This window comes from Clupea harengus, chromosome 10, assembly GCF_900700415.2.
Source record: "Clupea harengus chromosome 10, Ch_v2.0.2, whole genome shotgun sequence".
NCBI classification, from domain to species: domain Eukaryota; kingdom Metazoa; phylum Chordata; class Actinopteri; order Clupeiformes; family Clupeidae; genus Clupea; species Clupea harengus.
In genome coordinates this window covers 30,064,570-30,080,566 of record NC_045161.1, presented here as the reverse complement: position 1 = coordinate 30,080,566, position 15,997 = coordinate 30,064,570, and the positions used below count along the sequence as shown (strand labels likewise).

General features: G+C 42.7%; 1 protein-coding gene across 1 annotated transcript in view; it reads right to left on the bottom strand.

The window, feature by feature from the left end:
- yjefn3 (YjeF N-terminal domain containing 3) overlaps nucleotides 1-15,639 on the bottom strand; it is a 30,742-nt gene extending 15,103 nt beyond the window's left edge. Inside the window, exon 1 of the mRNA XM_031574776.2 lies at nucleotides 15,329-15,639. Coding sequence (XP_031430636.1) covers nucleotides 15,329-15,387 — 59 coding nt within the window. The 5' untranslated portion in view covers nucleotides 15,388-15,639. The remainder of the gene's footprint in view (nucleotides 1-15,328) is intronic.
- Nucleotides 15,640-15,997: the final 358 nt, after the last annotated feature.

Below are 15,997 nucleotides of genomic sequence, written 5' to 3'. Positions count from 1 at the left end.
CTCTGGCCACCATCCTATCATTACAAGCAATATATAAGAGACACTGTGAGGCAAAAATGACATATATTGAGAGTTTTAATCAAGGACAGGGACCTAGGAGAAATGTGGGGCAACAAGGGAAAGTGTATGCAGAGTGTCATGCAGAGAGACTGGCCGTGTGGGTGTGTATGCGACAGAGCAAGTTCTACTTTGTTGTAAAATGAAGTGCAGCCCATCTTTCTCTCTCTACCTAGGTATTAGAGGTGACATTCTAGCGTTCTCAGCCAGTGTGTGCCAAGGGAAGCTGGTTTAGTTGCCTGCTCATTGAGATTCCTGTAGTTTATAACTCTTCTCCTGCTGTTTCCCTCTCGCCAGCAACCACAGTGTGTGATGAATACCATTATCACCAGGGACGTGCACAGGAATTTTGAAGGGCCATTGCTCTGCCCTGGAAAAAAGGGGCAACACGTACATTTTTGTAACCGCCGCCGCCACAGACGCCCCCTCCCCCTGGACGCATATTCTGCCTATATCACTTGAAAGTGTGAAATTGTCAGGGTCAATCTCTAACCGCCACGCCCCCTCCCCCCGCGCACATATTCCGCGATTACATGAAGTTCTGCAGCCGTAATACTATTTAAAACATATATATATTTCCTTCGAGGGGCAACTTCAGTCGAGGAGGGCAAACGGGCAGTTGTCCGAGCAACCTTGGCCCCCTCCTGTGCATGTCCCTGATTATCACAGTGCAGTCTGACAGTAGTGTTTATGCTTTCCTATGCATACCACTCCATGTGATCACTGCTTCTAACCGGTCTAACCATACGTTCACACACAGCATATGACCAGACGGAATTCGTGTCGCTCTCATTGGGATTGAATGGGAAGCGGAATCCCGCCTGTTTGGGCGATTCCAAGTTGGCGATTATTTAACTTTATGCAAATGAGAACCACCCGAGAGCCAATCAGTTCGGCGTGTGTGTGATTTGGAAGCCTACATTGTTCAGAGGGGCGGGAGTAATCAAAAAAATCGAAAAACAAGATGGGGGAGTCTCGGGAGTCTATTTTATGTGAATAAAGGCATCGACTTTTTATATGTCTACATCGACTCGGTTTGTTGTTTATATGCTACACGAATGCTGTCAGGGCAAACAGAATATTGTAGGTCTTAACTGAAGCTCTCGACCATTATTGTTAGCTTGCTGCTAACACTTTAGCCGAAGATCCATTTGAACACATAGTAGCTAGCTAGCTGCTAATAAGCAGTGGTGGAATGTAACGAAGTATTTTTACTTCGTTACTTTACTTAAGTACATTTTTACGTATCTGTACTTTACTTAAGTAAAAATAATAGTGCATACTTTTTACTTTTACTCCATTACATTTTTTAGCTATTATCTATACTTTTACTCCGCTACATTTCTACAATATGTGCTGTTACTCGTTACATTTTATGAACATAGTTTTGCCAAAATGTTGCCTACACAAAACTATAGATTGCGTTGCTGTTTTGGAAGTTTAAACCAATCAGGTGGCTCTATCAACTCCAATGATATCAGAGTGCGCGTTTGGCAGCAGCACTAGCGGTAGCTTTACCTGTTATAGTTGAACATTCAGCCTGTCTACTGCCTATTCAACATGGATCCAGAGTCGGCCTGAACTGAGCCCTCTGATATGAGCCACCCATGGCCCTATTTAAAAGATATGTTCGAGTTCAAAGGCCCCAAGAATGACTCCTGGAGGTTTCAATGCGTTTCCTGTCTCCCTCAAAAAAAGGAGTTGCTAGCCTTCAATAATTCGCCCTCAAATTTAAAGTAGCATATCGAGGTAAGCAGAGTGATTGCTATGCTAAGTTAATGTCCCTGACTTTTGAATATTGATATATGTATTTAATTAGTTTACTGACATGATATTATAATGTTATCTAGCGAAATGCATGTTGACATACAGTAATAGCATCAAAAAAACATGATTGGACCTTCATTATATATTAACGTAGTGGTAAGATAAAGCTGGTAGGTTAGCTATGTCAAGCTAGCGTGCCTTGTTCTGTCCAGTTTTACAATCACATTTGTTTTTCATGTTCCATGTTTCCCTTTTTTACACGTTTACAATTAAATAAAAGATTTAAAGATATCACATGGTGTCTTTATTGGTTTGGCTTAATGGTATTAACTTTGCAAATAATCCCTGGTAGATAACTTGTCATCTGCAGAATTGTAAGATATAGTGTAGGGCTGAACGATTTGGGAAAATAATCTAATTGCGATTTTTTTACCAAAATATTGCGATTGCGATTTAATATGCGATTTTTTCCCCAACAAAACGGAATGAATGATTTAAATATGACCAACACAATATTAGATACATTTAGTGTAAAATATTCTTTCCCACATTTTACATTTTTATTTAACTGTTTTATTACAGAAACAAGAACAACAAATAGGTGGCTTTGCCACTGTGCATTTAAGTAATTTAAAAAAAGTAATTTTAAGTATAAACACTAGGCATGCACTTTTTAAACACTGTGTGCAAAATTTACCATCTTAAACAAAAAAAAAAACATTTTTTTTGCCACTTACATATGATCAGAGCATACTGTATCGTTTCCTTTTTTGTCCCGCAAGAAATCACCTGGCTTTTGAAGTAGTAAAATAACCTTTAAAGGCATTTGCTGCTTGCCTGATGTAACAAAAAGACCAATTGATTCCTAGATAATACTTTGACCCTCATATTTAATTTTAACCAGCCTGTTATTAAATATCACATGGACTGCATTTACATTTCTATTCTTAGAGCACACCATGTTCTATTCTTAGAGCACACCATGTTCTATTCCTAGCACACCATGTTCTATTCTTAGAGCACACCATGTTCTATTCTTAGAGCACACCATGTTCCACATTCTATGCCTCACATCTACCTCCTATTGGTGTGGGCCACCATCTAGAGAGCAACAGCCCCTGCTGTTAGGAGCGGTTGGGGGGTTCTACTTCTCTTCGGACCACCAGGTGGCTTGATACCAATAAACAGAACAGTAAACCTTGTGTCTGGCAATTCCCGCCATCTCATGTGTATAGCCTACTGCGTACACCACATTTTCCTACTTTGTCCGTTCATTCTCTGTGGAAAGGGTGTGGAACATCAGCGGCTAGCTGTTCTATGATCCATCATGCCTAAGACAGCTGAAGCAATAGCTTGCCTGCTGTTCTTCCATGTCGGGAGGGATGAACACACCTGTTTCATCCTCTGAGTGAATGGCGCACATACAGAGTGGGGATTATTGGTCCCAAAGAGCCATGGCCCAGGCACTTTGTCAGCCAGCTGGAGGAGAATGTAGGCCATCCTACTGAGGTCAGTCAGACAGCTATTGACTTGTACCTTGAAAAAAGACTGTTCACTATGTTAAGAATATACATCACTCCGTCACCCCTCTTGAGGCTGGCAGCCATATGCCTGAGGTCTATGCTGGAAGTTATTGGGGGTTGTTTGATAGGTGGAAGTGAAGAATCTGGTGAAAGCTAGCAAACAAAACACAAATCTTATTTCTACATCGGTCAGACATTTCCATGCATTGGATGTCACCAGCTCAGCTGGTCAAATAAATGTTTATTATTTAAAAGGTAGAAATATGATTTACTGTAATGGAGCCTAGACATCTGAATGGTTAAGTAGTACGTATGAAATCAGTTCATATGAAAGCCACATAAATGCTCAAACTGAGTGTTCCACTGCACAAATATGGAGAAAGGGAACAGAGAAACTACTCAGAATAAACAGCACACCTTGAACATGTTTTTGTGATGAATGAAATTCAGCTCGGATTAATACTGCAGTTTGTTCTCTGTTGAAACTCTGCAGTTCTTGTGTGTCCCCATGGAACAAGAAATGCACTCAATATGGCCTAAAGCATCCCTTTGAGAGAGATAAATGAGTTTACCAAGTCTCCTATTTATGTCTGAGTGTTCACCCAAATTTAATAAAGTAAAAAAAAAAAAACTTTCTTGGCTGTATTCTCACAGGAGACTCATGAACGGCTCATGAAGCTACTTTTTGTCTGCCCTGCTAATGCACCTGAAATGGCCAAACTGGGTAACAGCTTTGGTGTGCTCTTCCATTCCATGATCTGTAGCTCCAAAGCTCCACCCTACAGGAGCTGACTGTTATCTGTGTGGGAGAAGCAGAGGACAGTTGGGCCAGGTGCAGAGCTGCCTTCTCCATTCAGCCTGTTAATAATTAAGAGGAGCAGCACTGGGGGAGACCGTGACATGCACTGAGGCTCTGGATGTCAGGCACTAGAAATTGGATAGGTGCCCGACCTTTGACAGCCACAGGCAGGAGGGACTGCTGTGCCTCATCTACTGTTTGGTGGGTGTGGTTGGGGTTGGAATTAGGCGGTGGGGTAAGGATGTGCTGATGAGAACAAGGCATCCTTTAGATACGCTGTGCAACGGCTCTTAAGTGCACATCAGCACTGAGGCATCTGGTGCGGGAGGCAACAGGCATGGGCGAGGTGAGGCAGGGGGGAGGTGAGGCAGGGGGGAGGTGAGGCAGGGGGAGGTGAGGCAGGGCCATATGGAGGGAGGAGAGCAGGAGCGAGAAAGAGCAGGTTTTTCTTCATTCTTTTCCTGCTTCATCATTCAAAGGAGTCAATAAGGAACAAACGAGTCAAGTAATGCAGCTTCTAAATCACAACCACACTTGCATATTCTAGGAAGTTATTTACTGGATAATCATGTTCTTGTAAATGCTAAATTTTAAATGTCTGTTATTGGTCAGCTATATGATGCAGTATTAAACATGCATTTAAAACCCAGAAGTTTATTTGTTTATGGAAAATGTAATGTTTCAACGTATTCTCTATTAGAGACTATATTTGGACTGAGCCTTGCCTGTGATGATGCATCAGACAGGATGAGGACACTGGCAGTAGGCGAGAGAACTAGGGAGGGGGTGGGCACAGCAGGATCCTGCTGCAGCAGAGACCAGTGGTGCCTACAGAATGTGTAAATCCACCTGCACTACACCACTACAGTGCATGAGGGTGAGGGCTCAGTGTGAACCTAGGGGGTACAACGCACCCCCCACGTGGCTTAATCCCTCATTAAGGCAGGGAAAAACATCAACCAAACATGAGACAATCCAGAGGAGGCCAGAAGCTGTGCTGGGAAGTTGAGTTTCCAAACCAAACAGAAGAGGGAGAGGACATGCATACTAGGGGACATGCATACTAGAGGACATGCATACTTTGCAGGGTGTGCCAGAGAGGACATGCATACTAGGGGACATGCATACTAGAGGACATGCATACTTTGCAGGGTGTGCCAGAGAGGACATGCATACTAGGGGACATGCATACTAGAGGACATGCATACTTTGCAGGGTGTGCCAGAGAGGACATGCATACTAGGGGACATGCATACTAGAGGACATGCATACTTTGCAGGGTGTGCCAGAGAGGACATGCATACTAGAGGACATGCATACTTTGCAGGGTGTGCCAGAGAGGACATGCATACTAGAGGACATGCATACTAGGGGACATGCATACTAGGGGACATGCATACTTTGCAGGGTGTGCCAGAGAGGACATGCATACTAGAGGACATGCATACTTTGCAGGGTGTGCCAGAACGGAATTCCCTGCAGTGTGCTAGAATCAATTATGGGTGTGATTCCTTTTCTTCTATTTATTGACAGTGCAGCTAAAACATTAGGTAAGAACATTTGTAGCATAATATTATGGTTAGAGAGTAAGAGAGAGTATGGTAGTTGAAACAGATGAGTTTTAAGAGCGCTTTTGAATTGGGTAATGGAATCCAGTGCGCAGATGTGAGGGGGAAGTGAGTTCAGGTGCAGTTTGGGTGGAGCATAGGAAAAGGCTCTTGCACCCAGTGTGGTGAGATTAATGACTGGAGACCAGCTGATGATGACTGCAAGGAACGAGAGGGAGTGGAGGTCTGAATGAGGTCTATGATGTAGGCAGGGGAAAGATTACGAGGAGCTTTAAATGTCATTAATACGATTTTAAAGTTAATTTGTTGTAATACAGGGAGTCGGTGTAATTGATTCAGCAGGGGCGTGATATGATGAGTGGACTTCTGTAATAATCTATGCAGCAGAGTTCTGGATAAGTTGGAGCCGAGGAATGAGTTTGTTGGGGATGCCTTCCATAGACTCCAATGCTAGTTAGATGATCCATGAGGAGCTGATGGGATATAGTATCGAAGGCGGCCCTGAGGTCGAGGAGAATAAGGAGAGATTAGACCAGAATAAGCCATATGGAAGAGGTCATTGGTGATCTTAACTTGGGCTGTTTCAGTGCTGTGTTTTAGGCAAAAACCAGATTGGAATGGTTCGAGGAGATTATTGTTCCAGGTGATGCTGGACCCGAGATGCCACTATCCTCTCAAGGACTTTTGATATAAATTACGTTTATCAGGTCAATAATTACTGAAGTCATCCGGATCCAATGCAGCCTTTTCAGTGTTGGTCTGAAGATAGTCGTTTTTAATGAAGGGGGAACTGTGCCAGTGGTGAGAGAAGTTTTAATTATTGAGGTTATCAGAGGGGCAATAGAGGGCAGACATGCCTTAATTAAGCTGGTTGGAACAGGATTCAGCTGACAGGTGGAGGAGTTTCGCTTAGTGATAATATCCAAGATGTGACTTTCTGCTGGGAGACTGAATTCATAAAACGCATTAGTTTGTGGTGGAGCCAGAGTATTCAGGGAGCATGGTGCACTTGGCTCAGTAATTGAACAAGTCAATTGTTGATGAATTGTCTCAATTTTAATGTTGAAAGAATTTAGGAAGTCCAAATAGCATTCATCAGAGAGGTTCAGATGGATGGTGTTATCAGGTGGTCTATTTATAGTGGAAACAAGAGCTCTGGTGTTTCTTCTGAATGCTTAAGACCATCAGCATCACAATTATGATACTAGTATAAATACATTTTATACTACATATACTATATATAAATATAATTTGATACTTATTTTTTTTTACCATGGGATCTGATTCAGCATAGTGTCTTTGCCTGTGTGTGTGTGTGTGTGTGTGTGGCTGTGTGTGGCTGTGTGTGGCTGTGTGTGTCTGTGTGTGTGTGTGTGTGTGTGTGTGTGTGTGTGTGTGTGTGTGTGTGTGTGTGTGTGTGTGTGTGTGTGTGTGTGTGTGTGTGTGTGTGTGTGTGTGTGTGTGTGTGTGTGTGTGTGTGTGTGTGTGTGTGTGTGTGTGTGTGGCTGTGTGTGTCTGTGTGTGTGTCGGTCCAGACTGCGCCTGTGTGTACAAGGGGTATATATGTGGGCCTATATATGTGGCATTGATGGATCATCTTCTGGCAGCTGTGATGCCAGGCTTATTGGGGCTTGAGGCAGATAAGAGAGTGGGCCCAATAATAACAGCCTCCCCAGGGCCCGGGCTGGGAGACGGGGAGGTTTCTAAGACCAGAGCAGAGGTGCTACAAATGAGGCAGTTCTTACAGAGTGTAGCTGGTTACACTAATGGAAAAGACATGAAGACAAGAAACAAACTGATTTGTCGCAATTCAAGACAGTATTACTAATGTGTTTGATGCATACATTGGCTTTGCCACAGCAGTAGATTTGCTAATGCACTCTGCCAGGGATACACAGACAGCTTGGACATGTTGGCTCTTTCTCAGTAGCGACTAGGAACATGAGGCACCAGTATCCAGCAACTGGCACAGATCCTGTCTGAACAAACAAGCCATCATCCATGTCTGAAACAGCTAATGAAAGTCCCGGTTAATCTCACTGGAGACTAATTTCCACACAGTAGGCATGTTTTTGTGGCATTTCTGCTTTCTCATTGAAATTAAAGGACTGAAAACAAATGTTTTTTTTTTTTGTGCCAGGGAATGTCTTTGATCTGTCCTGATCAGACTGACAAGTTGCTATTGTAGTCTTAACCCAGCCAGTGTCTGTCTCACGTTATCAACTTCAACATCAACACACCTCCTCAGTGGCAAGTCTTTGATTTTCTGACAGCCTGTCGGGCTGCTGACTAAAGATTGAAGATGATTGAAGAAAAAGAAAATTGACAGTTCCCACGGCTGAATTGTAACACTTTTCTGGTGGCTTTTATAGCCCACAGAAAATAATGTTGGACTGTGGTGGATTAACATTTGTCAGAGTACTGTCAACCGGCAACCGCAAACAGGCTCGTTCTTCATTTCTTGCGTCTGCCATCAGGTGTTTAATTCCGTGCCAAAGCTGTTATCCAGCCTCTCATGTCCCCATGCGTTGCCTGGAATCACTTGTGTGGAAAGTCAAAGTCATATTCAAAAAACACATTGGAATCATTTGTGTGGAAAGTCAAAGTCATATTCAAAAAACACATTCGCCTCGCTAGCTTGGCAGCACAAACAAGTAATTTGTGTGGAGCAGCGGTGGCCTTCATGTAATCAAGGTTCATACACAAACGCATACTCATCTTGAACAGTGGCAAGAGTTATCTGATGATGAAAGCTCAACAGGCTGAAACAATGTGCCCAATTAGTACGTCCCCTGTGACACCATCACACAGCAGAATTAAGCAACTAGATTGGATCTCCAGTGTGTCATCTTAAATGCTTCTAACACACTCTGCATGTCCATAGTCAATGTATAACACAACTTTACGCAAACACATACACAAACACTTTACGCACATACACAAACACTTTACACACACATACACAACTTTACGCACATACAGTACACAAACACTTTTCACAGCTAAAATGGTAACAGTCCAATTGTTTCTATGGCAACTGTTGGACACACAATTCATGAGTGGAAATGCAGACAGTTATGAAAAAGGCAAAGAGTTGTCCATAAAAGACTGCTTCATGCCACTCTGGCTGTCTGAGACCAGCAGTGAAGTGGAGAACAAAGGTCATCCAGTGATCTTAAAAAAACATCAAGATGATATGTGATAACTGACTAGTAACATGACTGAACTGAATCTAGACAATCTATACAAGAAAAGAATGCCATCTGCATAAATGCACACATTTATGCAGATGGCAACAGCTGCCAACTATGATCATGAAAATTATTTCTATTTTTGACCTGATGTTTTTATGTCAGATGCAAAGTCTTCAACAGAAAACATTATGGGTTTAACCACAGGGTCCAAGAAAAGGCTTAGTCATTTCTCCAAACACCAGCACTGAGGACACGGATTCCAAACTGTGTACGCATGGATTTGCTCTTAATATCTTTCAGTTATTGTCATTTAAATCTAATTCAGGATCACTGGTGAGCTCCGAGCTGGATAGACTGCATGATCAAATTAAATGACACCAAAAATACAACATTCTTTTGTTTCATGCCAACAGGATTTCACCACCCCCGAAATCCCAAAATAACCTTTAGGCCCCAACACTCTTCTCACCCTGCTGGAATTTGGCCCTGCTGTTGTCATGGCGATAGCAGTGAATGAGAGCAGTTTTTTTTTCTCCAAAAGGCTACCATCAACCCCCTCCACCCCCAACTCAGCACCTTTCCACAGCTACTTCCTCTCCAGCCAACCTCTCTTGTGTTGAGTTTATTTTTTGACTGCGAAATAAGGGACACAATTTGTAGTCAACACCCTGGGAACAATTAATTGAATGTGCATGCTCTCTGCTTCACTGTGGGTGCCCTGTAATGTAATATGCTTCAATGCACAAATGCTGCTTTGGTTTTAAAGGACACACGCTCTTGAATATATCTGTGGGGACATTCAACCGACCAAAAGAGACAGTGGTTTGCCTAGCAATGGAACAGTGGGGAGAAATCTCTAGCGACCTTTTTGATGAAGACTTATGGCCGGGCAACGCCTGAGGGGCAATCGCATGAGACATCAGCTGGTGCTGCTCGCCGGGAGCAGCGGAGATCAACACTATCTCTCCCGTCGCTGACAGCCTGTCAGCCTCGTCTCTCAGCCCATGTCACACAAACGCAGCTCACAAGCAATTCACAATCAAATGTCTATATTTAACTTCTGTGTAACCTCTGTACCCATATGTACATATGATATTCAGATCTACACAGTGGGAGTGAAGAGAAGAATGATCTCCCTCCTGTGTTTGAGCTTCAGGGCTTTTCAAATCAATAGGAATCTCTCTCTGAAAAGCATTTGGCGGTACCACGGAAAAGCTCTATTCTATCTCATAGAAATGTATTGTATTTTGAATGAGAAGAGCAAAGAGGAAAAAGGCAATGGTGACCAACCCATGGCAACCATGAAAAGCATCTAAATCACATTTAATTTATGTTAACACGAGAACACTGTAGCGCTGACAAAGAGGTACTTCCTTGAAGAACAACCCCATCCCCCATCACGATTACCCTCACACATAGAACAGGCTCTTTCTGATGTGCACCCTTCATTATAGGTCATTAAGGAGATTTGAAGGGGGAGGAGGAACTGTCAATCTCTCTACAGTTACCAGGCAACACATACCTACACTCATATACTGTGTGTGTGCATGAGCATAGATTCAAGAAGAAGAGATAAAGTTTAATGAGTAACAGATTACTACGATATTCAGTTTCCCCGAATTTCATACAAATATATTTATATACATATATTTATCCACACACCACAATCGCTATAAGACAGATCACTGAATGGTCAACAGAGAAATGGTAATGATGGTGAAGAAACAAACTAAAATAATTCTTAAACTCTTAAAACCTGCCAGATTTAACGACTTGGTAGTCAGATCTGAAATTATTTGCAAAGAATGCTGTATTGATTCAACGCGTACAATGTATGCAGTTCATCGCTTATTCGGTGGCAGAGACTATCAAAATGCAGAGCAGTGGCTTATCGATTTCAGCCCTGGTTTTTTGTGTTGTGGACAATTATTTGAGATGAAATCATGATAAAGGTGATACAATGCCTGTGTTGATAAGGGGAAAATACTAAGAATAAAGTAGTGAAGATGGCAAGACATAGACAGCTATCAATCAGCTATCACCCTACTCCTTCCTTGGTCTTACTGCATGGACTCTCTCAAGGCTGGAAAGTGATCTCCATACAAACATAGTAGCTTAAGTTGTGTTTTCCTAAGCTATTGTAATTTTATAAACTCTTTAGTTGTGTTTCCCTAAGCTATAGTAATTGTATAAACTCTTTAGTTGTGTTTCCCTAAGCTATTGTAATTTTATAAACTCTTTAGTTGTGTTTCCCTAAGCTATAGTAATTTTATAAACTCTTTAGTTGTGTTTCCCTAAGCTATAGTAATTGTATAAACTCTTTAGTTGTGTTTCCCTAAGCTATAGTAATTGTATAAACTAATTTATTTCATTGTTGGAACACTCATTGATTTCAGCCAGTCATTGATCCATTTCATTGTCTCTTATTGTCTCGTTTAACTGCTCTTATTTACTGCTGATGTGTCCAGTCCATTAGTGTCTCTGGTTTGTCTTTCTGTGGGAAAGCCACTGTGTGGATGACTGGTTATTCTGTGGGAGGGCTAATATGCCAGTGTGGATCGCTGGTTATTCTGTGGGAGGGCTAATATGCCAGTGTGGATCGCTGGTTATTCTGTGGAAGGGGTTATATTCCAGTGTGGATCGCTGGTTATTCTGTGGGTGAGTTTATATGCCAGTGTGGATCGCTGGTTATTCTGTGGGTGGGCTAATATGCCAGTGTGGATCCCTGTGCCAGGAATCCAGTGATGGAAGCAATGGTCACTATGGATACCCCAGCTGTCTGGATCACAACCATGTCGGGAGGCTTTTGAACGGCAGTGTGTTCACCAGTGTGCCGTCAGTTCAGAGCAGAATTTGCAGAACAGGGCTTCACCCAGCCAGCTAATCCCCTTCTTGCCGAAGAGAGGTCTAATGTGGGTGTCATCACACATCAAGGCCTGCCCCGATCCTGCTCACAGTGCGGGGGATCTCCTCTACGGTTAGGATAGGATTGGAGTCTTCTACTAGCTGCATACAGAAAGAGATGTCTGCCTGTCTCCCCATTGATAACATGTCTCTATACATTGTGACACTTCACTTACAGCCTCTGTACACAATGGTGCTGTATCTGAATGAACTAGTGAAGCTTCAGCTCATTATAATCCACTTACTGCTGGCCATGACTGTGGGTCCACTATTGTTATTCAGACTCCGGCGTGCTTGAACATGCTAGCTTCATGCTGCAGTGCTGATAACCCTAGAATACACAGCTAATGCTAAAAACAGATCCAATAGCACACCTAAATGATCTCATTAATGATTGCAGTAATAGACATAGATTATGCACATGCTTCGTTTAGAGGCCCACCGAGATTACAATGGGATTCACATGATTTGCACTAGCAAATCAATGATGGTAATCAATGATGGTAATCAATGGCGGTAATCAATGGCAACGTTTGTGGTCCTGTCACTCAACGTGTGTGCCTTGTCATAGGTGTAAGTAAATTATGCATGGGGATGTTATCACTGAGTTCACAAGCACAAGCATGTGTTTGGCCTGCAAATTAGTAATCCTTGGAACATATAATAATACTGCAGCAGCTAGCTCCGCCCCTCGGGTGGTAGACATCAACATTGTTATAAGCCTAGCTACTAGCCTAGCCTAGCTCCTTTCCCAATTATTCCCTTCATCTACATGAACATCGTTATAAGCCAAGCTCCTTTTCCCAATGATCCCCTTCATCTTCCCTTGCAGAAAGATTGAGTCGGTGAGAGATAATGAGAGTTGAGAGTTAATGAAAGAATGAGAGTGGGTGAGAGTTAATGAGTTGTGGAGAGTCAGAAGTGCTATAGTATAACTCAACAGGGAGTTATGTCACTGGGGGTGTCACATTAAAACTAATCAATGTGCAATGAGTTTCATGCCAAGGGGTTGTCAAATTGTGTTGTCACACAGTCACATGCTGTTACACCTGGTGACTAGAAATAGCGGGGGTTAGTAATTACAGGATTGCCTTACAACTTTTCACTGTGCTGATGAAGCAGTTCCCAGCATAGCTTAATTTTTGCAGTCAGTAGAAAATACACTACAGGGCACCGCAACTGCAGGAGCGCAACTGTGGGGCTCTGTGTGAGAAAAATACAGACATTTAAAACATGGCCTCAGCACATGAAGTTTATACTGATTACTCAGACATCATCGCAGGCCGTAGGCAACCTAGTGATGACACAGCACAGAAAAGAAATCAAGTGAAACGGCCTCTACGTCCCCATCATTATCGAAACATCGAATTAATCACATGGTGATGAGGTGACATACTGTGTCACTTCATTACATGAGACGTGATCAGGATATACTACATGCATAATCTTCCCCTGAATCTCGTTGTCGGTGTGAGTAAGTCCTCTGGAAATGGTTAATGTAATTACCCTTCTTCCATTGTCATTACACATGACTGAACCATACACAACTGGTTTCCCATCACTTCCATGTTGAAGCTAAATCGGGTACAAACTGAATTAACAAGTTAGGGAGGAATCAGTATAGAATTCTGTAAATTCTCTTCATTTAATCCAGGCCCAGCGGCTGTGTCTACTTCCACACAACTGCTGTACCCTCCCCTGCATCAAAGCGGCATCAACTGAGTCCCAGAACTAATCTCTCTTTAATGGCCACAACCATTAAATGCAATACAGTATGTGGTTACAATTCATCCATCAGGCTCCCCTCTCTGCCTGGGCCAGGATTATTACATTTGGAAGGTCTGGCTATAAATAAAACCCCTCCAGCAGCAGGCACGACAGGAAATCAGGTTTCTCCCAGATCTGAAGGGTTGGGAAGAGTTATAAGCTCCAGGAATAACAATCAGCTCAATCAGCCTTCTGCTGAGGACAAAGTGTCTCCTACACAGTAATGCTTCAAAGTCTTTGGAGGCATGGAGCATCTTGTCATGGCTGTCTGGTGGTGTGTGATGGGAAAGTGTTGCTTTAACAGTAGTTGGTGTCCTCACACGCTGATCACAGGCATCATGATATGACACCTCTGTGTTAGCCATGTGGAAATGGTGTCCCTACAGCCCTGTGTCCATCGATGTGTGGCGGAATAAGAATCTGCAAAATGTCTGTTTACCGTTGGAAAGCATTGTTTGGAAATGCACAGCGGAATCTGCGTTTCTCCTTTGTATGAGTTGAATTGTGTGTGAATACATAACAAAGCAGAGCCTATTGGACCAGAAGCTAGTTTCAAATGACACTGCAGCCCAATGAGAAACCGCATGCAGCAGGTGTATCCTATTGGCTTCATTTGAGTGAGGTTAACCTAGTTCTGTGAGCAGAGATTGGAACTGCAGCCTACTGCACTAGCTGCAATTATAGCTGTGATACGTATTTTAATCAAATTCTTGTTGAGGTTGTGTGGGGAACTGCCATCCATCTTACTTGCGATTTAACATACATTTGAATGCAAGGACAACTCAAATCTCCAACTTTGTCCTTTTTTCCAGCAATTATTATTATTATGATATGAATCTATTCTTAATCCATTATTATCATTACCCTGATATGATCTGTCTTTTACTGATCTGTTTAATTCACTGTGTTACTCTCAGCATGCAGTCTTTACGCACAGCACACGCAGGAAGGAAGGAACACCCTCTAGAAGAGCCTCGTACTTTCATTGAAAAAAGGGAAAGCACAGTATAGACATGAACATTCCATAGTTAGTGACACGGGCTCTAGGCTTTACACACGATTCTCATCACTAGAAAGGAAACACATTTGACTCATAGGAAGATATTTCTGCCTAACACAGCAAGCATAAGGCTTCCTCTACGACAGCAGCCAAGTGCCAAATCAAGGTAAAATACGCTGGTCAGTGGGCTCAACTGAAGAGTGAACTGTGTAGCCCACCTTACCTGATACCTGACCCTGACCCTGACCCTAACCCTAACCCTAACCCTTACCTGATACCTAACCCTTACCCTCACCAAATACAGTCCATGATGGTTTCAAAAGATTTATGGTTTCATTTTCATAGTGTTAACTCTTCAATCACAACTTTATTAATCAACAAGTCTCCCCAGCTATACTAACTCTCCACCTGAAGGCAAACTAAACGAGCGATTATAAATCTCTACTGAACTTAACAGTGAAGAGTTCCAGGGGGAGGCAGTCTAGGATTTATGGAGCGAATGACATTGCAAAAACAGATAGATAAATGCAACCGAATGCGGACATTCAGACAGGGTCACAATGAATGATGCTCAAACTTTGCACACACGTCAGATTCACCCTCACAGGTTGCTGTTCTGCAGTCATCCACTCCAAACAGAACACCAGTGGTATTAGTTTCCCATTAATCGCCCCATTGCCCACTGCTTCCATAAATGCGATGTATACATCTTAATGGTATGCACAAGGCTTCTGTTGCCTCTTGCTTACCTGAGGTAGCGCAGGCTCTCTGTGTTCTCTGTCTCCGGTTCACTGGTGCTGTGATTCATCTTGTCGGTCTGTGAGAGGCAAAGGCAGATGGTAAGATTCAACCTGGCAGTGTAAAATCTCTCTCAGCTCTCTCTCTCTCTCTCTCTGTCTCCCTCTCCCTGAACCTGTCTTTAGATCAGCTCCTTGGCTCTCTGTCTTTCTCTCCGGTACTGCCTGGTTGACTCATGAAGCGAGCTTCGTGTTCGTATCAGCTGCTATAACTGGCAGCGCTGGCCAATTGAGGCACAGGGCAACATGGCGGGAATCATCCGATTGGCTGAGCTCACTGTACTAGCAGTTCAGTCGACCAGAGCGAGCATCCCCCACAAGAGGCGGCGTCCTCAACAACAAAGAAGTGAGGGAGAGAGAGACAGAGAGAGCGCAAGAGGCTTCACTGTGTCAGAGGAACACAAATAAATCAATGCTAATAAAAACTGATGATTATGGGCTCTGACTATAATGAAAGTCTTTTCGTCACTGATAAAAAATTAAAATGTGATTTTTCTGTGACAAATTAAATGAAAAGGAATGGAGTACATACACAGTTAGGCCTGTGTTGATTCAAATATCAGGTTAAATTAACTAATGGGTCACGAATATGGATATATATATATATATATATATATATAT